We start from the raw sequence: 27,448 nt of genomic DNA on the forward strand, positions 1-27,448 counted from the left end.
AAGATGAAATGTAAGCAATGAACTAATACTATAGACAGAATCAAATAAAAGTCATAACTAGAAATTAAAGAGCACAACATATTTAGGAAACTCTAAGTATTGGGGATGGCTTGGGTTTACCGAGACTAGAGAGAGAGAACTGGTTCCAAAAAGAAAAAAAAGGAAAAGAAAAAGCAGGCTAAAAGGCTAAAACTACAGTATGGAGTCCTAAATTCTATACATTTGGATTATATTCCATATACAAAAGAAAGCAATTTAAGATTTTTATTAACGTCACTCTTGCTCTTGACAGTTACTTTCTCTCTCTGTATATTTAAAAAATTATTACCTCTTTTGGTCTCAGCATATTTAAGATATTATTTCATTATATCAATTAGAATGTCAATTAGACACAGTCACTTCTCAACATCTATAATGTTGAGAAGTGAGTGTGTCTAATTGACATTCCTTTTTAAATGTCTTTTCTGATGGTAGTTTTTAAGAGCCTTTCTTTAACTCCGATGTTCTGCAATTTCTTCTAAGTTGTCATACTTAGAATTCATTTGGTATTCCTAGATCTGATGTTTGTATCATTTGACAATTTTAGAAAACTCTGTCATTACTTATTTGTATCCTCCCTTTTCACGGTTCCCTATATTATCTCCTCTATAACTCTGAACAGATTTATTTTAGAACTTTTCACTTCATCTTTTGAGTCTTTTAATCTCTTTTATATTTTTCATTTCTTTATCTTTCTGGCTTCCATTTCCACACTTGCTTCAGCTCTATCTTCCAGTTTACTAACAGTTTCTTAAATTGTGTGAAATCTAAATTGTGTGAAATCTAATGTGTTTGCTGTTTGATTTTAATTATTTTCTTCTTAATTCCTATCAGTTCCATCTATTTTTTCCCACTTATTTTTAGCCATTTTCCTTGCTCAAGTATCTCTTTCTAAATATAATATTTAAACACTTGTAATTAGAACACTTGTAAAAATTACAATATGTGAACTATATGTTGAAATACATAATGCTGCTGCCTTGTTTTTACTGACTTTCAGTAGAAGTGCTTTTTGCTCATGTTTTTTTGATAGCTCAGGGTTTTTGAAATTTATAAGAAATATTACAGGCCTAATGTGAAGGCAATTTGCTTTGGTCTGCCGTCTGTGGGCCCTCCAGAGTAGGACTGCTTTGAATTAAATCCTCAGATTTTAGAACCACACAGAAAGCAAGAATTCAGGCAACCTGTGTGGTTCTAAACCTGCCTGAAAGGGGACTGTGGATGATAAATTGAGATTTTATTCCCCTTCTACAGTCAAGAAAGCCAAGTTACCTCATTGTCTTATTTTGTATGAGGGGCTTGACCCTTGTTCACCTAAACACTAATGCTGCAGCCATGTAGGATATCAGCACTAGGAGAGCATAGCTCATTACAATCTCTGGTTTACATAGGCTCTGGGCTCTATCTCCTCTGTCTTGCCCTCGAAGCCATTAAAACGGAAGCTCAAATTCACCAAGGTTTGAAGAATGTACTCAGGGTAAAAGATGGCTTCAGGCAATCACTTATTTCCCATTTTTTTTCCTTTCCATTTCTACTTTGTTTTAGGCATTTTCAAATTTCTTATATTCTCATCTTCTCAGTAATGTTGTAAAAGATTCTTAAAATATAAATTTTAACCATCCTTTTTTATTGTTTTTATCGGGAGGGTCATTCAAGATATTTCCATTTTCTTATACTGCTGAAAATTCAAGACTTAGTGAAGTTTTTTGAGTAGTAAAATATCACCTATCACTTTTATAATGAAGGCTAATAGACATGTAACAACTGATTAAAGACGTGAGAAACTGAGGACAAGTTAGTTATGGAGAGTATTTCTATCGTTTAGATTATGACTTGACATAGGTTACAGGTAGGATAATAAAAATGGGAGAACAAATAGGAAAGAAATCATTGTTGCAGAACTGACAAAACTGGATGCTAAATTGCTTTGTGGTGGGTTAGAGCTTGAATGGAGATTATGTTAATTACATTAGCGTATGTCTAGAAGTATGGTAGTACCATTAACTAATAGATGTTAACCGATCAATTTGGAAGTAAATAAAAGAAAACTACTAAGAGCGATTTAAAACATAAGGCACTATTTGTCACCAGAAAAAGAAATCAGGATACTGGTACTTAATGTTCTCAAAGTGGTTCACTGGCTAAGGGGCTCAATGATATTAAAGACCAGGTTCTCTTGGCATATTCCTCATGACTATAAAATGGCTGCTGCAGTTCCAGGAAGCAAATAAGTATTCAAGGTAATAAGAAGAAGAGGAATGGTGCCTGATGCATCTGTTGTATGTCTGGAAAACAAGAACTTTTTCAAAGACACTGCAACTTCTTCTCCCACCTCTGCTGTAGAATTCCTCTTATGGCTCATTGGCAAAAAGAAAGGCTGAGAAAGTGTTTAACTTCTCCAGTTTCTACAGTAAAGGTAAACAGCATATAATTGGGAATAAATGATAAGTTATATAGTCCATACTATTTGACTCAGGTCCTGACTTCTTCCCAAAGAAAACAGAAGGTTTCAGGAGTAAACTTAGGGGTTTGGTTTCAAAATTGCTGAGTTTAAAGAAACATTAAGATAACCAGTGGAAGGGCAGACAAGGCAGTCATTAGGACATAAATGATAAGTGATATTGTAGAAATGGATGAAACTGGAAGAGACAAGCTTACAATAAAACAAACACCAAATTCTGGCAAGAATGTGGAGCATTCATTACTGGTGGGAGTGAAAAGTGGTACGGACACTTTGTAAGACAGTTTGGCAATTTCTTATAAAACTATACATATTCTTTACATACAATCCAGCAATTGCAGTCCTTGGTATTTACCTGAATGAGCCGAAATGAGCTGAAAACCTCATGTCCACACAAGAACCTGCATATGGATATTTTATAGCAGCTTTATTCATAATTGCCAAAATCTGGAAACAACCAAGATGTCACTCTGTAGGTAAGTGGATAAACTGTGGTACATCCTAAGAATGGAATACTACTCAGTACTACATAGAAATGACCTAAGAAGCCATTAAAAGATATGGAGCTACTTTAAATGCATATTCCTAAGTGAAAGAAGCCAATCTGAAAAGGCTACATATACATACTGCATAATTCCAGCTATGTGACATTTTGGAAAAGGCAAACCTATGGAGACAGTAAAAAGATTAATGGTTGGCAGGTGTTGGGGGTAGAAAGGAATAAACAGAGCACAAAGAATTTTTGGAGTGAAACTCTTATATGATACAACAATGAGAGACATATGTCATTTACATTTGTCTAAACCCCTAGAATGTATAGCACTATGAGTGAACCCTAATGTAAACTATGGACTTTGGGTCACGTTAATGTAGGTCCATGGATTGTAACAAATGTACCATTCTCTGGCTGAATGCTGGGGACAAGGGTAAGGGGTATGTGGGAGCTCTGTACTTTGTGCTCAATTTTGCCAAGAACCTCAAAATTTTCTAAAAAAATTTAAAAAAAGAATTTTTTAAGAAAGAAAAATAAAGTACTAATTGCATAACCCAGGGGGACTTAGAAATAGACAGAAATAGATGCACCAGCGAACAAATAGCAATCAAAGTAAAGAAAAATGTTGAGGCTATATCAACAGAGAACGACAGTAAAGTATTTCAAGAAGGCAGGGCCAAAAAGATGGAAATGTGTTCCAGTTAGGTTAACGGGGATATTGCATAGGATAAGGAATGGTAAGTTTCACAAGTTTAGTCATCAGAGGTCATTTATAATCTCAGAAAGAATGACTTTCTTTCAGTGGAATTACAGTGGAGAAGTTCAATTATAGGAAGTTAAAGATATGTGATAAGGAAGGTAAATAAATAAAACAAAAGACAAAAGGAAGGCATATATATATTATTTCTTATTAAGTTTGACATCTTTATATTCATTCGATAAATCTAAATTTATTTTTAAAAACATTAAATGTCTAAAATTTTGTTTTTCAAGAAACCAATTTCTTAACGTAAGTGAATAAAATTTATTTTAAAGAAAAAAATAAGCTTTTTAATAAAATATTTATTTATTTATTTTAATTAGTTTCAAGTATACAGTACATTGGTTAGACATGTATATAGTTCATAAAACAATCCCCCCCTCAATTGCGCCCTCCCTCCCCTGGCCCTCCACCTAGCCAACATATTAATGCTAACCACATTTTTTTAAAAAGTAACTCGGACTAGTATCAGTATAAACTTGGCCTCTCATCTTGTATGTACCATTGTCTCATCTTGTATGTACCATTGTATGTACCATTTAATTTGTTATTAGGGAAAATGCAAATATTATAAAAGTAGAAATATAGTGTCATGCTAGCAAATTTAGCCAGTATAATTCCATGCTATTTCAAAAATAATGTCTAAATGATCACCAAAAATCCAATTTTAGGCTCTACCATAAAAAATTTAGAAAAAAATTTTTGATTAATAGAATAAACAGACACTATTATTCAAATAGCACAAGATTATTAAAAAGTATTTCCTTGTATGATAATTGTGTATTTTCCATAATCATCAATTGGAAAATTCTATGTAATGTATGACCGTTAAGTAATTTTTTCCCCAAACATAACGTTAGGATTGTTTCCTTTAGGAATTTCAGTATAACACAATTAAATAAAACATGAAATTTTAGCTCTCACCCTATTCAAGTTTACCTTTATTAGTGATAATAATAATAGTACTATTTATGAAAAAATACTAGAAATATTTTTGGTAGACCAAAAGCTCCTAGAGAATATGACTCTTTAAAAAGTCTTCCTAAATCTTATTTAGATACTAACTAAATATTAAATCAGCAAACAAAAGAAAGGATAATTGTAAGTGGATTGTAGAAGATATGTACTACTGCTCAGAAAGGAGATGAACAGTTAATTCATCAATCAAAGAGCTTGGTAATAACCATATTATTCATAACTTATATGGCAACTTGAAGATACAGAGTGCAATAATAAAAGCACTAAATAAAGAACAAAATCTCTGAACGGTAAGAAAAATTTTTTTAATATTTCAGAATAAAGCTGATGTATTACAAATGAGCTAATTTTTATAATAACTTTAGTGTTTCACATGAGGAAATATGGCAAAAAATAACTAAAAAATGATTTATAGCCAGTGTTATGACATTTTAAGAAGAGCTAAAATGAACACAGGCTTTTAAAAGATTAAATTGATGAGAGAGTTTTACAAAATTATTTACTCCTCCTATCCTTACTGTCCAAAAAATTTAAGTTGCCTTAGTTAACAGACGAAGTTATGAAGGTTTAAAATCTGAGACTTTCGCAGAAAAGTATATCAAAGTATATTTGTCAGGAGTAAAAATGTATTTTTGTTTTATATCACTTTAAACTATATAGTCTACAGTTTATAGAGATTTCTATTTTATGGGGTTTGGGTTTTGTTTTGTTTTGAAATTCAAGATTTCTTTTGGTCTACACTTCACCTTCTAATTTTAATTGCCTCTTAGAAATGGGTATCTATTTATAACCATAAAGAGCGGCTGCCATTTAATTCAATTTAAAATAAATATACAACCAAAAATGCCAGAATAAAGACTATGCAGTATTATGTATTTAACAAATTAGAATTTTTATTTTAGGTTCTGTTTTAAATGGAAATAGCCATCCCATAGAGCTATGAAATCTGTCCCCTAAAGCTAATAATAAATTAACACACAATAATGTAAGCTGCCATTAAAACAATGTTACTTTTGATTTGCAAGTATTAAGAAATATTATACTCAATTTTACTCATACGAGAGTAAACTTCTTGGGGGTAATTAATTAATAATCACAGCAATCTGCAAGTCTTTTCTTTCCCATTTACTGCTCTATCTATAAATTTGAGAGAAAAAGACAAAGTACCTTAAACAATAATGATAAAAGTTATTTTAAGCCCCACCACTGAGAATTTCAAAATGAAGCTAAATATATTTTGTAGAAAAATCTGATTTCTACTAAATCTCACACTTTTTGGATAGATTAAAAATATTTTCCACATCAAAATGCCAATATTTTCTCAATTTTAGTAAGTGCTGAGTTACACTGCTAATACTATAATATTCTTCTGCAATCAGCAGCAAAAAACAAATTTAAGACAATAAAGTACTATACAATCCTCTAGGTAATATATCTTTCGTTTTACTGTACAATATCAACAATGATAAATTTTTTGTTTCCCATGGACATATTTTTGTTTTTTATTTTTAATCTGTTAATGAGAACGGAAACACCTTGAGGGCAAGGACCACTACTATGTCAAGGGCACTATGCTGGGGCAAAGACAAAAAAGAAGAATGGAAAGTCATAAGCATCTTAAATATATATATAATTATTAGAATCGAAATAATGTCCTTTTTCATGATTATTGGATCTATATCACAATGAAACAGAACTTATTGTCATGAAATGTACACTTCACTTGTTTCAAATTCTAGTAGAACGTAATTTTTCTTTCTTTTTTGGTAATAAGTAACATTTTAAGTACTATTTCATTCCCAAATATATTCACATACCCTTCAAGGAGTGTCAATTCTGTGGGTTACTAATATTACAAGTCATTTAAAAAAATTAGCATAATAAATACTGATGGGAAGAAAGGCGCATAATTTTTCTTTTTCTTTTAGCGTGGCTACTTTTTATTAACGACAAAAGGTAACAACATATAAAAATCAGAAACAGAATGAATCAAAAATGTACCAATAGTTAATAATAGACCAGCATTCAAAATTCAGAAAATATGTTGTTTTCATGTACACATACATGAGAAAAATAATGCCATAGCAGAAGGGTGCTGTATCTGTGTTTAAAGAAGGGGTTGTTGGCAAACACCACAGCTCACTTCTGCTGAAATGTACACAACTGATATATGCAGCACAGAAAGCTGGCACCAAGGGCTTATAACCTTAATTTGCCTGCAAGAAGGAACAGAGATTTACCTTCAGAGCACGTTCTTGATTGTTTTCAGCAGTCAGATGTCTCATGTTGTTTGCTGAAGTCTGGTTCTGCTCTTTCAAATGATGAAGCTCCTGCTCTAGCCGTTTGCACTGCCACAGGGGAAGAATCCCATTAAGTAAAGGAGTTATAGCATTTTTTTTCACCAAGCCACAAGAATTAACGTAAATAATACTACTGTATTCTCTAAAAACGAGGTATCTTTTGCAACAAAAATACTAAGTTAAAAGTAATGTTGAATATGAACAAAATAATATGTTTATAGTACCCTGGCTATTCAATTGCAATTTTCAGTTTGTATTTTATTAATCTAAATATTACCATATAAATTAGGAAATGCTATTTTTTTAAATAAAATTAAGATCAAACTACATTTAAAATTATTTTCGTCATTAACCAAATGGTTTTCATTATGCACCTGTTGGCTGAATATAAGTATGCTTCTAAAAATCACATTGGATTCTAAATAAACCACCATATGATATTGTTTTAAATTTTTATTAACTTTTTAAAGATTAAAAATTACCATAAAAATATATATCGAGACTTTTCAGATTTTTAAAAATATCTAAAGAAACAACTGTGTAGGGAAAAAAAAGTAACAATCATGGAGTGCTTTAAGACTTGGAAACAACTAAGGAAACAAGTCTTTTTAATTTCTATTTTTACTAAACCTTATTTTTAAGTAAAACAAGTGATAACAAACATGTGAAATGACATTCTGACCTACTGGGAATATATGAGAATATGAATAAAAGAGAAATTATAAGTAAAACCATAAATGGGCTAATGGAAGTATCTACGTTAAAAAAATATCATTGAAATATTCCATTTGCATAAAACATCTTAATAAAAATATATCAAACGTTCTACTCAATAATTGTACAGGATATAAACTGATATGCTGCATATCAGTTTGAACATACATGGAAGATTGGCTAAAGGAATAAAGTACTAAACCCATCTTTCAGGAAAAAGATAAAAATTACTCCTTAATTTATCTATTTTTAAATTAGGATATCTACGCAACAATCGGTAAGTACAAATATTGATTCAAGATCTAGTGAAAGTTACTCCTAGATTTGACACATGGCTAGTTGTGATAATGAATTAAAAATCATTATTATGCTATAATCAAGATGCACCCATAATCCGAATTGGCATTTCTTACTACTCTAACATCGATTCCTTCTGCCTCTGACCTCTATAATATTCTGCAATCTGTATTATTATTTCTCAACCTTGAGTAATATACAAATCCTTTACAAAAAAAAAAAATCAGACTCTTGATAGTGACTTAAATTTATAATGATGTTTATACACAGATGCAAAATTGGGTATATATGCCTCAGCATATATAATACAATTATAAAACCAAAACACATTTATAAATTAAATAAAATAATAATCACAAATCAGAACTTTTAAAATTAATATTAACTAAGTAGATAAAGTCTTACTGAAACTAGGTTCTGCAAATATAATATATAGTGGCAGGTGATTTCAAATGCCATGTCTGTGACAATTTAATTCACCTATCTTGTTTTTAAAAATTACATGAGTGAAATCTTTGTGACATGATATCATTTGACATGGTACCTTTTACTTGGAGGGGACATATAATTTTACATTAAACTCTGTATGTGTCCCTTTTTAGCTTGTAACAATTAAAGTATTTAGTCACAATGCAATGAAAATATGTGTTTAATGAAGACACAAATCATGAGGCACGAAAATGAATAAGATACAGCAGTAAGCATCATTACCTAGTAGAAATACTCTCTACTAGAATTATCCTCTACATTTTCAATTAATTTTAGTACAAAATTATCATGCATTAAGTATTGAAATGGAATGACTAAATATAAACTATGATGTTACAAAGGTGAGGTAGATAATTTTGGCTACGGGAGTAAAAGAATGTTTCACAGAGCAGATTATATCCAAGTTGGGCTTATTTTAGGTATATGATTTTATAAGCTGAAAGAGGAGAAAGAGGAAGAATACAGTAGAAAAGGAATGAAGGTAGAAACATCATGGGAAACTTCTGGTGAAAGTGGTAAAACATGGTCACGAGTTATCTGATCATCTATTTTTTGTATTCCCAGTAAATTAGAAATGACTCGAGGATAGAGACATCTTTTCCATCTACAAGATGCACAAAAAAGAATTCACTTACTCTAGTCTGAGAAATAAATGTTTATTTTTATTACTTCATAAGGGTTAAATTTAACATTGATCTAGGAATCAAAGTGTGGTGAGCCAAGGATAATTTTGAATTGAATAAAATCATATATAAATGCTCGTCAAATACGATTTTGGATTTATATTTAACTACATTTACGATTTCTTTAGATTTATTCAAGCCTATACTATTTCTTCATTTGATGTTCTTTCATTATTTCTGAAAAGATGTGGAGAGGGCACTCCCTGGCAAATTTTTAAATGAAATACTGTAACCGAAGAGATAAGTAGAGCTTAAGAACAATAAACCTAATTTTGCACTGAGGGCATTTATCCACATTACATACCTGAGCTCATGTAATATAGGTTTATAGTGTTCTACATACCATGGTTCTGTAGTCTAGGAGGGATAGAAAATAAGGCCCAGGGACCACTCAGAGTGACAAGTGTTCCAAAGGGCTCCACTTTCAGGTGTTTAATGATCTCTCCTACTTTAATGAATTAAAAAAAAAAAAAGTGAAATGTTAGAGAAATGTCCCTAAATCAAGTACTATATGGTTTTAGACAGTTTCATTTCAAACTGACACAAATAACACAGTATCTTCCCTGTTCATATTCTGCCAAATATTTATGTTCTTAAAGAGTTCTAATACATAAATCTGACCTAGGAGTTTTATCTTTCATACTTCAAAAAATTTTGATACTCGAACTGAACATAAGTGCTATCTGTATATTGTCACCGTGTCCTTGAGAACTAGGATTCTCACAAGACACAAAAGATAACAGATGAAAGATTAAAAAGTTAAGTAAAATCTCTTTAATTCAGAATTTTAATTGGAAGTATCAGTATGAAGATACAAAGAGTTTTATCTTAAAAAAAATGAGTGTGTGTGTGTGTGTATATGTATGTGTATTTCCTGATTCTGCCCATTGAAAAAGGCTAGGAACAATAAGAAACCCAGTAGAAATAAATACCTCTAGCATCTAGATTGTTGGTACCAAGTATCATTTCTGACTAAAAATAAAGGACATTATGGATATTCAGCTGACTCCAGTTGTGAGACGAGAAATGTACAATATGATCCAAGAACATTTGTTCTTGGCAGAAGTATTAAATAACAGAACTGAGGAACTATCAAGGACTCAGAAGCCAACTTGTAAAGCTCCCCATTAGCTAAAGATAAGAATATGAACATCAATAAGGCCGGTAACTATAATATGAGATATACAGAACGTGTTTAAATTACTGAGTTTATAATGACAATAAAAAGTTTTAAAAACTAATTGTCATTGTTCAGGAATAGAGTAAGCCAAGAATTTATCCACCCTTTCTTATATAGACTTCACCATCAAGTAATTAAATGATAGATAGATGACTCTAGAAGTTGTTAAGCTAATAAAGGAAAAGGGAATGTTAGACTATCATGATTTTGAAATCATTAACATACTAAGAGATCTAAACACTAAAGTCTGCTAATAACATAGTTCCAGATGTGTTTCCAGATGAAGAAACATAAAATCATGTGTGGTCTTGTTAATAAACTAATCTAAATCTGATCAAGCCTCTAGATTAAATTGCCATACTTAGAGGAGACAGAAGTCAGGAACATATTAAATGACATTACAGAGATGCAATGAATAAACTGGGTAACTCTAAAAGAAAACTGACTCAGTTTGTTTAAAAAATAAATTCCAAAAGAAAAAGAGGAAGGGAATCAATAGTGTTGAGTCAATTCGATCATTTGTAACGAGTGATTCTTATTTAGATACAGATTTAAAATAAAGAAGAAAAGTTATGATATTTATGAGATCATCTGATTTTGAAAACCAATTAGATGTTTCACAATAATAAAGAATTATTGTTCATATTTTGGGGTCATAATGGTATTGTGGTTATGTTTAAACAATAGTCCCTATCTTTTAGAAATATACAAAAGTTACATAGAAAAAGGATATTTTATCTAGGATTTCCTTAAAAATAATATGAGAAGGAGTAAATGAGGGGGGAATATAAAAAGATGGATAGTTGTAGCAAGGGGAAAGTATCACAGGTTCATGGTTCTATGCTCTGTGAACTCACTGGCAAAAAGGATTAAATTTTCCTCTGTAAATGAACAAAACTAAATCTAGTGTGAATGAACAAACTAACATACGAAACATAAAAATCGATGGCAAACTTTTATAAAATATATTTGGCCTATATTTACTACAAAATCTGTTTTCACCACGAATTTCCTTTTACTCATTGTGAGTTCTTAAGCATTATATCAAGCAGACAATACATTACGATTCTGTTTCACTTTATGTTTTCTTTCTGAAAGATAACATGCCTTAAGTTTTTAACAAAAAGTTCTCTAATATTGTCTAAGTTTTTAACAGCTGTTGTTTTTTCTCTGCAATCTGCTTTCAGTCACAAATCATTTTGATAGTATTACAATCACACATCTTCTGACTTGGGATCTATGCAACTCTTTCCTTTGCAGACAAAAATAATATCAGAATCTTCCAGTCAAAATAGAAACTAAATTTCAGTGTCAATGTGACTCATGTACTTTGAACTGCAGATGTTTGGAAGCTCTTAGGATTATGTAAATTAGTTTTTATTTCTCTTTATTTAGAAAAAATTTTTTTAAATCACTCCATTTTAGATTTAAAAATAGTAAGTGGAATGCTTTTCTCACATTACAATAACTTGGAACAAAAGGTAACTTGTTTTTTCAAAGCGTTGGCAAAATATCAACAACTTGGTTTAAGTGAAATTTATATAATTACGAAGATTTAAAAAGAAAAACAATAATTATATGAATAAGTCTCTGAAACCACATATGATGCAGCTGTGGGGTGTATGTGTGTGTGTGTATAAAACATAAATTATTCAGTAAATATCCACTGAGAGTCCATCCACTAGGCAATATACCAGCACCCATGAGGCAACGTGCCAGGCAATGACATGTTCCTATATATTTATATGCATGTATTCTAATTACATAGAAACATTTTAAAAACACCATCTGAAAGTAAATAACTAGGGGTTTAATAACAAATACAGTATTTTATAATCATTTTAAACTACTGAACTATTCAAAAAGATTAATTTAAAGAAACATTTGAAATCACAAGGTAAAAGCATATCTAAAATCATAATATTCTTTTTAGGAAAATAAAACAAAAAAATAGCTATTTTTAAAATTACCATTGGAAGTGTTTTCTTTTAAATGAAGGTCTTATAAAAGCTACATATGTGTATGCATACATAGATACATTTATATACATATTAACATATATACTTATGAATGTTTACACAAAAATCACACTGTAAAATTTTGAAGTCATCAGGTTTTCATATGAAAATGCCAAATATATCTATTTCTCCCATGTATAAACTGTAAACTACAAGAAGGTAGAGCCAAGTGTGTCTGTTCACTTTTAAACAGTCAGCAAGGCACCTAAAACATAGGCGGTATTAAGTATGTATTTATTGCTTTACTGTATTCCCTGCTTATAAAGGGCATTTACTCAATCATCCCTGCTAAATTTGAAAGTCGCCCTAAACTCTTGCCCATCTTTATCCTAAAATCAGACCAAGTCCTATTCCTTCATATGCTTTATTCTCTATCCCCACTGTCATACCTTTTATTCAGCCTCTAAGTTTCTCATTAACTGACAGGGAAATGCCCTCAGGCTCAAGCCCTTCCAAACTATTCTCTATTCTAGTAGTTCCCAAAGTTGGCTACAACAAAATCACCAGGAAAATTGTATAGAGCATTAAGAATTGAGGACTTTTGGGGTGGCACTATAGTGTAGTGGTTAGCACGTCTGCTTTACACATACAAGGTCCTGGGTTCACGCCCTAGGAGGAGCCACAGACATACTCTGGGTGCACCAGGCCCACTGGGTGCACCAGGCACCTGGTGCATGCCCCGAGCATGTGGGGGGAGGCGCCTCTCCTTCAGAGATCCAGTTCTTAAAAGGGAAACTGGAACATCCATAGGTCAGAAGACGGGGGACGGGGAAGGGCGGCGATTAAAGAGGGGGAAAAAAAAAGAATTGAGGACTTTTTGGATTTTACAAAATGGATCCCATGGGAGCATGAGAGTAAAGTCAACTGACACATAATGGGAATGTCCTTAGGGTGTGATCAGAAGGCTCCAGACCAAAGAAATATCAGCCTCTAACTGTCGGAGCAGATAAGCATAAGGATCCCATTTTGTAAGATCCTTAGAAGCTAAAGACTTTAGACAGACTACTCCAGCCTAACCTGATAGCATTAATGACTGAAGCACTAGAGCTGAAGACTCTGACCTTCCAACTTGTCCTAGCTACTGCCTTGGGAACAACGCACAGCTCTCCACACCTCTAGTCAACAAAGCTTGCTTTGGAGATGCTAAGGACTTTCACCAGTCGCTCCCTCATGTAAGACTCTGTACTTCCCCCTCTGTGTATTGTGTTAACCTGCCTGGGTACCTGACTGGTTTACCTGAGAAGGTTCCACTCAATAAACCTGGCATCGTGGAAGGACATAAACGTGTTCAAGGATGTTACTTCAGTAGCTGCTCTTCTTGCTGCCAAAAGCAGTTTAAAAAAGAATGTATGTGTATGTATGTGTGCATATGTTTTGAGGTTGCATCTCAGAACTAATAAATATTCCAGAAAGCTATGTCTAAAATACAGTTCTGATTGATCACACTAAGTCCTACCTACCTTATCTTGATTTCCTTTATTGGCTCTTTTACTGATTACAAAATTAAAAATAAGTTTTGGAGAATGATAGTGACATTTCATGAACTGGTCAGACTCATTACATATTTTCTCTTTCCTCCTCAATTGCACACTTTGGTCTAGTTCAGACATGCTAAATTATTCACAGTTCCCAAAATATGAATATTCCTTACAACTTTCTTGCCTTTGTGCAAATTTTTACACATATTTCATTTATCTACACAGCATCAGACCCTACCTTCTCACTGAGAGGCCCGCCTGAGGAATACCATGCCCTCCTTGCTTCTACCAATTCACTACCCTTCTTCTTATATGTTCTCACGGCAACCATCTACTTGGCATTCTCCCTCACATCCACTTACCAACCCAGGGCCAATCCAGGATCTTATTCACTGAAGCTATCTAGTGCATTTTTAGTAAATAGACAATGTGAATTTTGTTTAGGGTGTGAATTTTGTTTATGTGCCAGTTGACTTTACTCTCATGCTCCCACATTAATTTCCTTCTAAAATTAAAGGCATATGCACTTAATATTTAGGCAATCATATATTATAAACACAAATATAGCATAAGAATATAAGACCTGAAAAAATTATGAGAAAAAATAAGGAATTTCTAAAATATAGAAATATGGAAAGTGTTGTTTCCTAAAATTAAAACTATAAATGTAAACGATGACTGTTTTATAATATGCTTTTTAATGGACTCCTGAAAAAGAAGTATAATTCTAAACATCTAAAGGCTTGGGATACAGCAGCAACATGATAATGCAAGTGAGACAATAAGAAAATCTTACCAAGATTCCAGATAGGAAAAACAGGATCAAAAACCAGAGGGAAGAGTTGGAAGTAGAGGAAAACAGTATACTAAAGTAAATGAGGAACTTTTTTTTTTTTTTTTTTAACCATACCTCATAAGCCAAGACATTGCTTCGTAGGGGTTTTATTTTAGGTAAAAATTATATAGAATGAAATGCAGATTCCGATTGAACTGACTGATTTTTGACAAATTTATCTGGGTAACCACCCTGATCATATATAGAATATTCCTGTCACAACAGAAAGGTCTTGGTGGTCCCTCTTCCAGTCAATTTGCACCCATACCCATAGGCTACTCTTTTTTTCTGCTTTGTAATGCCATAGATTTCTTTGCCTGTTCTTTAACTTCATAAAAAGTAATAGAGCCTTTAAGTCTTTAATTTTTTGTCTGACTTCTTTAAATCAACACATGCATTAGAGATTCATCTATGTTTCTGTGCGCATGAGTAGTTCATTCTTTTCATGCAAAATAATGTTCTATTTTATATGAATATACCATAATGTCTGTTTTTCTGTTAATGAAGTGACATTTGAGTTGTTTTCAGTACTTGGATATTATGAATGATCTCCTATAAACATTTCTCTAAAAGTCTTACAGTACATAGATGTTTTTGTTTTTCTTGGGTAAATACCTAGAAATGAAATTCCTAGGTTGCAGAGTAGATATTGTTTCACTGTATATGAAACTATGAAGCAGTTTTTAAAAACTGGTTGTACCATTTTACACTCCCATTAACAACAGAGCAGAGTTCTGGTTGTGGTATATCCTCATTGATATTTGCTGTTGTCAGTCGTTTTAGTTTCAGACGCCACAGTGCATGGCTACTAAACTGAACAATACAGAAAACATCTCTGTTACTGCAGAATGTTCTATTAAACAGCACTGCATTTGGGCTCAGTCCTTACCATAAGGCAGAATCAAGTGAATGCCCAAAGTGCTCAGCAAGGTCTCTCCACTCTGGGTGGACCAGAATGCCAACTTCTCATTTAACTCTTAGCACTGTGGCAGTGCTTCTATATCACATGCATGTAAACCAGGCGCATGAATAGCATGACTCAGGCAAGGCTGAAGGTGAATTAGCACAGAGCTAACTGGTGTTTCCCTTCAAAGGATAAGTAGTTTCCTCTCATTTAATAGCATCTCTAGCAAATTTCAGCTTCTTCGAATCCCCAGACTTAAATTTCTTCTTCTTTACCACAGCAAAACCACTGCTCTGCTGGATTCTACTTTCCTGAGTCAGCAAGAGTGCCTCTAGGCATAATGCCAGGGGAACCATCCTGCTCATCTCTGTGCAGTCTTGTGCACCCTGTAATTAATGTTTTCCCATTTTATAGTTTTCTAAGTTATGGTAAGATTGGTAATAATTACTCTGCCATGGCAAGAAGCCTCTATTGTTTTTCAAGGGACCAAAAGTAATTTTTCCTATTCAGGAAAGGTTCCTGCAGTAGAATCTGGCGGGATAAGTTTTCATTTTTTTCTAACCGAACACTCATTGGAAACTTTTCCCTTCCAATTTCCTATAACCTTTACTATACCTTTTCCTAGTACCCGTAGAGTTTGTGATTTTCTAGAAGAGTTAACAGAAAATGAAATTACATACACAAATTCTAAACACTTCCTTAGCAATGAAATTCCCCCAAGGTTTGTAATATGTAAATGATAATTATTAAATTATGAGTAAATTAAAAGTAAATTAGTGATGGTCTTTATATACTTAGCTTCTAATAACTAGAGACTGTTAACCTATGAAATGTGGTTACTGAAAACAAAGTTTAGAGTTATGAAACCACTCTTTCTAGATTTTAACTAGAACACATTTAGAAATGATTCCTAACATGTGAGCTGGTAATAACATAAGGAACTAAAAAAGATTTAAAAGTTCTATATATCCCGATGTCTGCTCCTTCAAATGCAACTAACACTTCCCTAACACAAAAGCCAGTCAAAACCAACATATCACTTGTCAGTTCAACCTACACCCTTCTGATCTCTCTTCTCTAGCATCCTAATTCTCTGCCTATGTATTCTAACTAGCTGTTTATTATGGTACCTTGCTCTTGGGGGTAAAAGAAAGGAAGGGTACGATGATCAAGGAAGGAATCTAAATACATTGTCAAAAAAATAGAGGGCCAAAAATAAAGCCACATAATCTCTTGATTTCAGTAGTATTTGCTGCACTGGGAAGAAGTATCCCTTTTACCATACCCAGTTTCTCAGGAATTCAATCTGCTAGGGTAGCTTCTAGATCTAACAAGAAAAAAAATGGCAATCTAAACACCAAGGCTATTATATTTCACATCTAATTTATGGCTTGTTAATTATATTAATAATTATTAATTATACAGATTCATAATCATACTTAATACATTAAAGTTGAATTAGAACTATGCTCATATAAAATTTAACAATACTTGGTCAGTAGTTTCCAGATGTTTAAGATGGTCACCTAAACTCTTAAATAGATTTGAGATTACAATTCTAATAGTTTAATTAAAGGTTATAATTCATTAACGACATTTCCTCTTGAATTTCAATAAAAATTCTAGAACTGTTTTGAATTTTTATTTTGATATGAATTTATCAGAAAAGTGCTGCCTTTCTGTAGTTTGATATGAATAACCAAAAAGTAACTAAAAATGTATAACAATATTTTATAACTGAAATAATTAAGGATAATTATAAAATTACCACATGAAAGAGGTCTGATCTTGCTTATTCATTTTGCATAATCCTTTCAGTGCTGCAAAGGCATTTATTTCTAAGATGATGACTTTACTTCTCTGGCTAATGCCACTACTAGGATGTGGTATTTTGATCCTTTTTGTATAGTTATAACCTTGCAATGCTGAACTCTGTAGTTAGCTAATGGTCAGGAAAACAAAATTCAGTAAATAATACCATTGTAATGAGTTGGTTCTTAAGTAAACTTCAATGGATTTTCTCAAAATCCATAAACAAACAACAGTATAACCTAAATGTTAAGTTGGCAGTTATTGCACAAAAGGATAGAGATGCTTAGACCATTGTAAAAAAACACAAAGCAGAGTTCAGGAAATAGTATTAGTACTCATTGGATGATAGCCACCATTTAACAGTTTATTAAGCTCTTTTTCAGTTATTCTATTCCTGGAATCACAGATGCCTCCGCTTGGTTTGCAAACTTTGTTTGTTTGCTATTATAAATGTTGTAATCTCAATAGAGTTGTCAATTACTTTAGTGCTCATTCTTAATTTTCTTGTTATATGAGGAGTATTGCCCAAACATTGTTAAAGCCTAACAGAAGCCACTCCAGCTTCTAGGATTACAACAGGAGAAAAACTAAAAAACTGTATGACAAATCGAAGTATTAACAAGTTGACTATTATACAAGTCATTCTCTTTCAGAGATAAGACTCTGATTATCTTTGAATATGTAAATATGATAGCTAGTATTCTCTACAGAAAATGAGTAAATACCTATAGACTAATTTGTTGATTACTGTAACAAAAGCTGTGGAAACTTGGGACAGTTCTCAAGACACTTCCCAGTTTTTCAATGAAGTCGGTCATTTACACTTTAAAAAAGTTTGTTTAAATGTTCTCGACATTGTTTTACTGATGTTCATATGCAAGGTCAGGAACATCATCCAAACCATTTAGCAGTGATTAACAAGAGCAATCTCAGTGAAAGAGAGTCTACATTATATTCAACTCCCCTAAAGTCAACTAAAACTCATTTTTCTTCTGGCTTAGCTGTTTCTCTTACCTACTTTCCTTGTACGTTTTCATTGTTAAAATACTTCCATATATTCTTAGCTTAATCCGATTTCCTCAGCTCACTAAAAAACCTCGTTTCCAGTGACACCTCTGAATCCTCTCTAGGAGGATGTACTCTTTCTTTCACATGCTGTTACTTTGGAGGCAGGAACTAAGGACTTGCATTTTCCTGGTTCCCAACTGTCATTTCCAACCCACTAATCCTGCAGTCCATAACTCTTTCACTTTTCAAGTTTCTCATACCCATTTAGAGTGTGTGGTCCAGGGACTAGTACTGGTCCAAAACTGACACTGTTGACGAAGCTAGTACTAAAATTCAGAGGAAGCAATTAAACACTTTAGAGAAATTTCACAGAGCAATGTTATGGCTGTTGAGTCCAATGACAAAAAAAATGTATGCCTGAATTTTGCATGTTTATATACTTTTTCACTTTATTTTTTGATAATTCATTTTTCTTATATGTTATAAAACTCGTGGTCCCTAATACACTGGAAAATTATTTTTTAAAAACTGGTCCTTCAGGGGGGGGAGATAGGTGGGGTAAAGGGAGTCAAATACGTGGTGACAGAAAGAAATCTAACTATGGGAGGTGAACACACAGTGTAAACATATCTATGCCTTACTGTCAAAGTGTACAGCTGAAACTTACTGGATTTCGTTAACCAATGCCATCATAAAATTAAATTAATTAAAAAGAAAAAAGAAAAGAAATAACTTTAAAAATTTTGTAAAAAACAAAGCAAAACAAAACAAAACTGGTCCTTCACTACAGATAGTTTGAGAAGCACTGATCTGAATGACTTGCTTTTCATCTGTGCTTTCATGACCAACCAAGGTTACTTTCCCACATTAAAAAAAAAAAATTTCTAGCCAACATGCTAGGAAAAAGCAAGAGTCACCTATAACAACACTCTAGCCTCACAATTTCCTGACTCATTTATTCTAATAAAATCTACCTTTGAACAATGACCACAACAAGTATCTTGTTCTTAGTTCTCTGTAATCCTTAACTCCGAAACTCTACTCTTGGATAACAACCGTATATCCTTTTACTTCCTAAAATTGCTCTTTACTGTTCTTACTGGAATAAACACTTCCTCTGAATATAGATTTGCCTTCCCTGAATGCAGTGCTTATGTGAAAACAACCATGAAGACTTACAGAATGCCTGTACTACAACGGGATTGCACACAACACTGTTCTCACTAAGCAGCAGCAAACAAAGTGTGGCAATGGGCCCATACTCCCCATTATCTCGATGCAGCTGGCTTGATAAAAGAGTAAAATGGATTTCTGAAGAGTTGGTTATAGTTCCAGTTAGGTGACAATTCCTTCCAGGGTGAGGGTAAGATTCTCCATGACAATGTATATGCTCTAAATCAGAGTACGATATGTGGTACTTTTTAATCCACAGACAGTAGTCACAGGTCCAGGAATCAAGGGGTAGAGATGGGAATAGCTTCATTCACTATTACTCCTAGTGATCTACTAGCAAAATTTTTGCTTCCCATTTCGGCAAACTGAAGTTCTGCTAATCTACTGGACTTAGGTCTAAAGAGGGAAAAACTTCCATCTAGAGACATAACAAAAATTCCATTAAACTAAAAGTTGAAGCTGCCACCTGGCTGCTTAGGGTTCCTCTGTCTCTGAATCAAGACGTTAGAAAGGAGGTTACCAACTGGCTGGGGTAATGGATCCTGACCACAGAGGGGGAAACTAGGTTGCTACTATACAACAGGGGTAAAAGGAATACATCTGGAATACAGGCGATCCCACTGGGTACCTTATATCTAGCTTATGAATTATATTCTTCTATATCTAGTGAATATATCTTTAAAAAATGAGGGTAAATAAAGATATATTCAGATAAATGAGAACTGAACTCAACAGCAGATGTGTATTAGAAAAAAGAAAAAGAGAGGGAGGAAGAGACAGAGGAAAGAGGAAAGGAAGAACGAAAATGTGAAAAGAGGTTATTCAAGTTAAGGAAAATAGCACAAAATGAAAATTCAGTCTAACATGAAGAAATAAAAAGTACCTAAAATGATGAATATATAGATAAACATAGAAGAGTATATTTTTACTACTCATAATTTCTCTGAAAGACAATTTATTATTTGAATTAAAATAAATATACAAATATATGTCGGCATATCAAAAGGATGAAGGCAAATGGAATTTGACTGTTTTAAGATTCTTACAATTTAAACCATGTGGTACATTTATTAATACTAAGAAGATTGTGAGAAATATCATAGATTGAAAAATTAAAACTCGTTAAGATTCAATCCCTTTCCACTGCGGTGATCTAAAAATCCAATCGTATCCCAACAGGCTTCTTATGGAAATTTGAAATCTGATTTTAATATTTATAGGAAAATGCAAGAAACTATAATAAGTAAAACAACCTTAGAAAAAGAATGAAGTTGGAGGACTTTCATTGCTTGACATCAAAATTCATAGCAAGCAATGCAGGGTAGCATTGACATGATAGACAAATAGATCATCACAATAAAACAGCATGTCCATAAACAGATACATACTAACATGGTCAACTAATTTTTTAAAAATGGCACCAAAACCATTCAACGGGGGGGAAAAACCCACCTTTTAAAATAAATAATGCGGGGACGACTGAATACTAACCTGTTAAGAAAATGAACGCCAATCTTTATTTTATACCATACACAATAGTTAACTCAAAGTAAATCACATAATAAAGTAAAAATTAAAACAATAAAGCTTGTAGAGGAAAACATAGGATGGTATGTTTGATAGGATGATTCTGGGGTAAGGAAAGATTTCTTAGACAAGATACACTTAAAAATTGATTTATTAGACTTTAGCAAAATTGAAAACTTTTATGCATCAACATATAGAATTAAGAAAATAAATAAGCAATAAGCAGATGGGGAGAAAATTTTCTTAAATGCATATATCTGACAATAGACTTTAGAAGATATAGAGAACTCATACAAATCAATAATAAAAAGTTAAATCACCCAATTAAAAGATAGGCAAAAGCACTGAACAGATGTTCAAAAAGGAAGATATGATGGCCAAGAAGCACATGAAAATAGGTTCAAGATCTTTATTCACTGGGAAATACAAATTAAAACCACAATAATATGCCACTACACACATACTAAAATCACTACAATTAAAAATACTGCCACCACTAATCGCTGGTTAGTATATGGAGTGATCAGAACTCCCACAGATTGCTGGTGAGAGCGTAAATGATATAGCAACTTCAACCAACAATTTGTTAATTTCCTTTAAAAATCAATACTTATCAACCTTATGACCCAGCAATTCCACTCTTAGATATTTAACCAAGAGAATGAAAATATATGTCTACAAAAAGACTTGTACAGGAATTCTCATAGTCTCAATCAAAAACTGGACAGCTCCAAATGTCTAAGAGAATAAATAACAATTATAATATTATATAATGGAATATTACTTATCAACAAAAAGAACAAACTACTTGATACAAAGAACAACATGGATAAATATCATGAAAATTTTGCTGTCCCTGCATAATTCCACTTACATGAAGTTCTAGAATAAGCAGAATAAAGCTATGATTAAAAACATTTGAAGAGTTGTTTGGATGAAGCAGAGATAATTGGTAAAGAAGGGAAATAAATGAGGGACACTTTCTTGGGTTATGGAAATGTTCTGTATCTTTATAAAGATGTGGTCACATGGGTGTAGGTATTTGTCAAAACTCATCAAATTGCGGACTTAAAATTTATGTCTTTTATTTCTGTGTGCAAATTTTATCTGAAAACAAAACTGTAAACAAATAAAAAGTAAACATGTTAACAATGAAAATCTCAATGTGTAATGATCACTAAACTAACACACTTATAATACACTTGTGATTTATAATCCTATTTCCTGAAAATGTTTTCCAATAAATTACAACTTAAAAGAATATTTTATTACATATTTTAACCTACTTATTAGATTATTATGATATTTTTACCACAAGATAATATTAATGATGAGTTAATATATGAATTTGGAAATTTTTTCAAGGGATTACAATACTGAAACAGGCTACTAGTAACAATAAAAACCACCTTCCCCTGAATCTTTTCAAGGTATCCACATTAATATTTAAATTAACTCTAGGAAGTGGTTTGGGAATCTGACCTTTTGTGATCCTGGAGCTTAGTATTGTGGTAGATGAGTCAAGTAGCAATTAATCAAACAAACCTGTACGCAAATGTATGCGCACAGCCAGAGTCATTTCCGAAATGGTAAAAGCCGTGATACATTATGTTGAGAATGCAAGTGTTATTTCAATAGTCTTGACACGTTGGACTAAAGAGAAGTACTTTGCTGTGAATGATATATTCAGATACCTTTACATTCTTTCTGAAATATCTGTGTAAGCATGGCAGATAATTTTACTATTTGGTTGCATGTACTTCTGTTTTTGAAGTTAAAATTTAGCATAAATATAAACAACTAAAATGTTAACTGAAAATTTTCCATATGAAATCATATATACTGAAAAAACAAAATCATTGCAATCTGAATTTGTGTGCCCAAATAACTGTTTATGAAACAACTATTAAGTATGCTACTGAGAAAATTCAGTCCCTCTTAAAAAGTCACATCTTTAGAATGAAGATGCTTTCATGGCACAATTTTTCTAAGATGGTAATTTAAGAAAACTTATTTATTTAAGAGTGTTTATATTCTTTGATCCAGTATTTCCACTTCTAGGACTTATCCTTAAGACAATAAACACTTCTAGGACTTATCCTTAAGATAATAAACACATAAAAATTTAGCTATAAAAATGTTTACACTACAAAAAAACCCCCCAGAAATCCCACTTCCAAATGGCAGATGAGTTCACCAAATCTTAATATATCCACATTATAAAATTATAATAATAGCAGACAAAATATAAAATCAAGTGAAAAATCAGGTTACCAAGTGGTATGTGATATTATATGCATTGAAAAAAAGACAAAGAATCTGTATATGATTATTAATAGGAAATGAGTTTATGAGCACATTTTCCCTTCTTGCTTATCTGTACTTTCCAGTTATCTATAATTTTAGAAAGCTGTAAAATTTTTTTAGTAATAAAATGAAAAGTTATTAGATCAAATATCGACAAGATATTTTAGCAAGATGGACTGCTAAAAAACATGCACAGGCAAATAACTGTATGATAGGAAAGCAAATTAACAAATTGACAGGGGAAAAAAATTAATAAAAATTTTACAGTCACTATAATAAAGAATGTTAAACGTGCTTCCTACTTTTTCTGAAAAATGAAACTCTAAATATTATGATTTATTTTCTTTTCAGGTATGAGTTTTTTGCCAAACTTGTAATAACTTAACAAATCATTATCTTATATCTATTATATGCCACACACTATGCAAATTACAAGGGATAGACAGGGAAGGCAACACTAACAGAGAGGTTAAGAAACTAGGTTACCTTTTCCCTCTGCTAATGTAGAAGGTTAACTTTGACGTTACATCATTGGCCGAGATTTTAGGTTTGCTCTCCAAGTGGATTTATTATAGTTTATGTTATGCTCTCTAATCTCAATCTGCTTTTTCAGAGACTTTTGGTCACAGAGAATATCATGAGAAATTCATAACCAGATTAGGAATGTTCTAAAATGGACTTCTGGATCTTGAAATATGTGGCATTATATTTATCTTCTCACACCTTAATTTCTGTACTTGGTATAACAGAGAAATATTTTCTAATTTCTAAAGTAGTTATATCTTTTCTTCAGATGTTTTCCCTCTCTTTTACCACTTTTGGATCTTTCTTGTTGACTATGTGGTAAAATATCCACCATTTAGTTTTTTTCTCCCATAAACCCATATAAAAATTACACAGAAAAGTATCTGGAATACACTGACCCTACTACTTGCAATACCTTCCAAATCTTCCTTTCAGGTGTCCTTTTCTCTTAACTATGACTCACAGCAACTCTCTAAGACAAACAAAGATCTCTACTACATGGACTTGCCAGTTCTTTACTGCCCAGGATCCTACCTTCTGTAATACTACACTCTCCTCAGTTCCTTCTGCATAACTTATCACTCCTCTTTCTTATTATGCAAGGGAGAGTCCATGGCCCATCACTGCAATGACTCCCTAACCTTTTACCCCATTTTTTTTTTTTTACTATTAAAACTCCATCCCTAGTTAAAACCAAAGATCAATGACACCACACTATATTCAAGATCTGAATGTTGCTTGAAGAAATCATGCAACTTTCCTGACAGGTTTCAATTCACTTTAAATTCACTGCCCTAATTCTCAAGTGGACATTCTGCTCTGTCTGGCAATCCTGCGTTACTCTAATTATGTTCATTTACGCACAAACTAAGACAACAATTTCAAACTATCTCCTCCTTACAAATCTTCAGCACCATCCAATGACCCATCACACTGAAAATCTAAATTAACATTTCCATTCTGGAAGAGACAGACACCACACCCTTTAAACTTATCAACTTGCCAGTATATGCATCCATCCAAGTTCTTTGATATTCCTGTTACAATTAAAGTAGTTTTCCCGTTCCTAGCAAAAGACAACTCTTCTACTTATGTTCTAGATCTTATCCCCTCTCAAGCTACTTAACTACTCTGAGACTTTCCTACTTCAATTATCTTTCATCTCCCTTAAAATCGCCTTTCCTTCTTTCCTGGTTCATTTCCATCAACATACCAACTACATGCTAGAATCTCTCATTAAATAAAAAGAAAAAATCATTCCCTGATACCATAAGCCCCCTCTCCATGTAATACCCAAATCTCTACCTCCATTACAGGGGGGAAAAGTTGTATACATTCACTGTCTTCACATCCTCTCTTTTCATTCTCTCCTCAAACTACTCCAGTGTGGCCTCTCTCCTAGCCAGGACTTTTGTCAAGGCCTTCAATGTCTTCCACATGATCAAATCTAAAAATAACTACAGTCATCCTTCAGTATCTTTGGCAGATTGGTTCCTGGACCCTTGTAGATACCAAAATCCAGGTGCTCAGTCCCCTTACATAGTATCTGCATGTAACCTACATACTGTCTTCCTGTATACTCTCTAGATTACTTATAATAACTAATACAATGTAAATGCTATGTAAATAGTTGTAGGGAATTGCAAGAATAAAAGTCAGTACTTCTTCAGTACACATACAACCATCATAGGCCTAACTACATAGTATACAGCAGCAACAATGTAACTTTTTTCCAAATGTTTTCTATCTGCAGTTGGTTGATTCCATGGGTGAGGAACTGATGTATACAGAAGGCCGACTGTATTCCATCTTCACCTTGCTCGACTTCTTAACACCATTCAAGGGAAATAATGACTTTCATCTGTTACAAACATGTTCTCTTGCCTTCTCTGACACCAAACTCCCCTCAGTTTCTTTCTGCTTCATTTGCCATCCTTTCTAGTCTCCTCTGTGGGCTCCACCTACTTTGCCTAACTGCTAAATGTTGGCGCACAGCAGAGCTTGGTCCTAGGCTCTCTTTTTTTCTCAATAATCTTTCCTTAGTTTCATCTAGTCCTATAGCTTTAATTATCTATATGCTGATGGTTGCAGTAACCATGTGCCTGCTCAATTTTTCCATTTGAATTTCTAAGAATCATCTCAAATATACCACATCCAAGAGAGAATGTAATTTCTCTCCCAAAATGTGTTGATCTCCTCCCAAAAACTCGTCTATCACGATAAATGGAGCAAATATCTAAACGGTGTTTGAGCCAAGATACAAGAGACAGCTCTAATTCTTTCTGCTCTGTTACGCCCAAGTGCAATCTGTTTTCATGGCCTATTTACTGTATTATTAAAATATTTCCCAAATCTGTCTATTTCTCTAAATCTCCACTTGCTCCTCTGAGCCACTATTGGCTTCATCTTTTGCTTGGACTCTTGCAATATCCTCTGCATTTAGTTAAAATTTATACTTCTTACCATGTCCTACAATACCTTACAGATTTATTTGCTGCTATTTCTTCTACTTCAATACTTACTACTGTATTTCTTGTATTTAAACCACATTTAAGCTTGGTATATTTATATCAGTGTCTTAAACACAGCAGGCTTATTCTTTCTCTCAGGGTATTGATCTCTTATGATGGAATGCTCTTTTGTGTGGCTGGATCCTTTTCTTTCAAGTCCAATTCTACTATTCATGTGGACAAAGAGGCCTGCCTTGATCACCCTATGTAAAGTGACAACTCTACTACCAATTGCAGTCACTCTCCATCACCTTTTTATTTTCATCATATCATTACCTGAAAATTCATTTGTTTGTTTACTATCTATATTTCCATTATAAAATGTAAGTTCCACAGAGTATTAACCTTCCATATTTAGATCACTGATGAGTTCCCAACACAAGGCACATAATAAGTACTCAATAAAATATGAATGAATGAATGAATGAATGAATGAATAGTATTTCACTAACTTCTTTTGGTTCAGTGTATCTTGAAATAGTTCTATTTCGACAGAAATATATTAAGTGCCGACACTATCCTAAGGATTGTGATAGACACCGAAAAAGAAAAGCAATTCCTATCTTTATGCTAGTAAGAAAGAAAGGTATAAAATCAATTAATTATAATGCAGTGTGACAAGTACGATAATAGGATACAAGGTAAAATGTGGGCATAAAGCAGATATTTATCAATATTGTTTCACATAAGATCTTTATGGAAGAGATTATATTTAAATTAGCCTTAAAACAGTAGGCAAATGAGAAACAAGTAGAGAGGCAGCATGTTCCAGTAACGAAGAAAAACATGCTTAAAGGCGGAGAGTCATAAAGCAACAGATCAACTGTATTTTCTGTACATTGCTCAGCTGTCTTCCCAGAATTTTCTTCATTATATGACTAGATTAGATTCACATGTTTGTCTTTTTAATTTATTTTTCATTTTGCTGGAGCTGGAGCTTGATGTTTGGTATAGCTT

At 32.8% G+C, this 27,448-nt stretch overlaps 1 protein-coding gene across 11 annotated transcripts in view; it reads right to left on the reverse strand.

Annotated features, from left to right (window-relative positions):
• MIPOL1 (mirror-image polydactyly 1) overlaps positions 1-27,448 on the reverse strand; it is a 263,509-nt gene that overhangs the window by 152,987 nt on the left and 83,074 nt on the right. For all 11 annotated transcript variants that reach the window (XM_023522262.1, XM_023522270.1, XM_011376476.2 and 8 more), the window contains one exon: positions 6,972-7,079. In XM_023522262.1, the coding sequence (XP_023378030.1) occupies positions 6,972-7,079 (108 nt within the window). The remainder of the gene's footprint in view (positions 1-6,971; positions 7,080-27,448) is intronic.

The sequence above is a fragment of the Pteropus vampyrus genome, unplaced genomic scaffold, assembly GCF_000151845.1.
Source record: "Pteropus vampyrus isolate Shadow unplaced genomic scaffold, Pvam_2.0 Scaffold10, whole genome shotgun sequence".
NCBI lineage: Eukaryota > Metazoa > Chordata > Mammalia > Chiroptera > Pteropodidae > Pteropus > Pteropus vampyrus.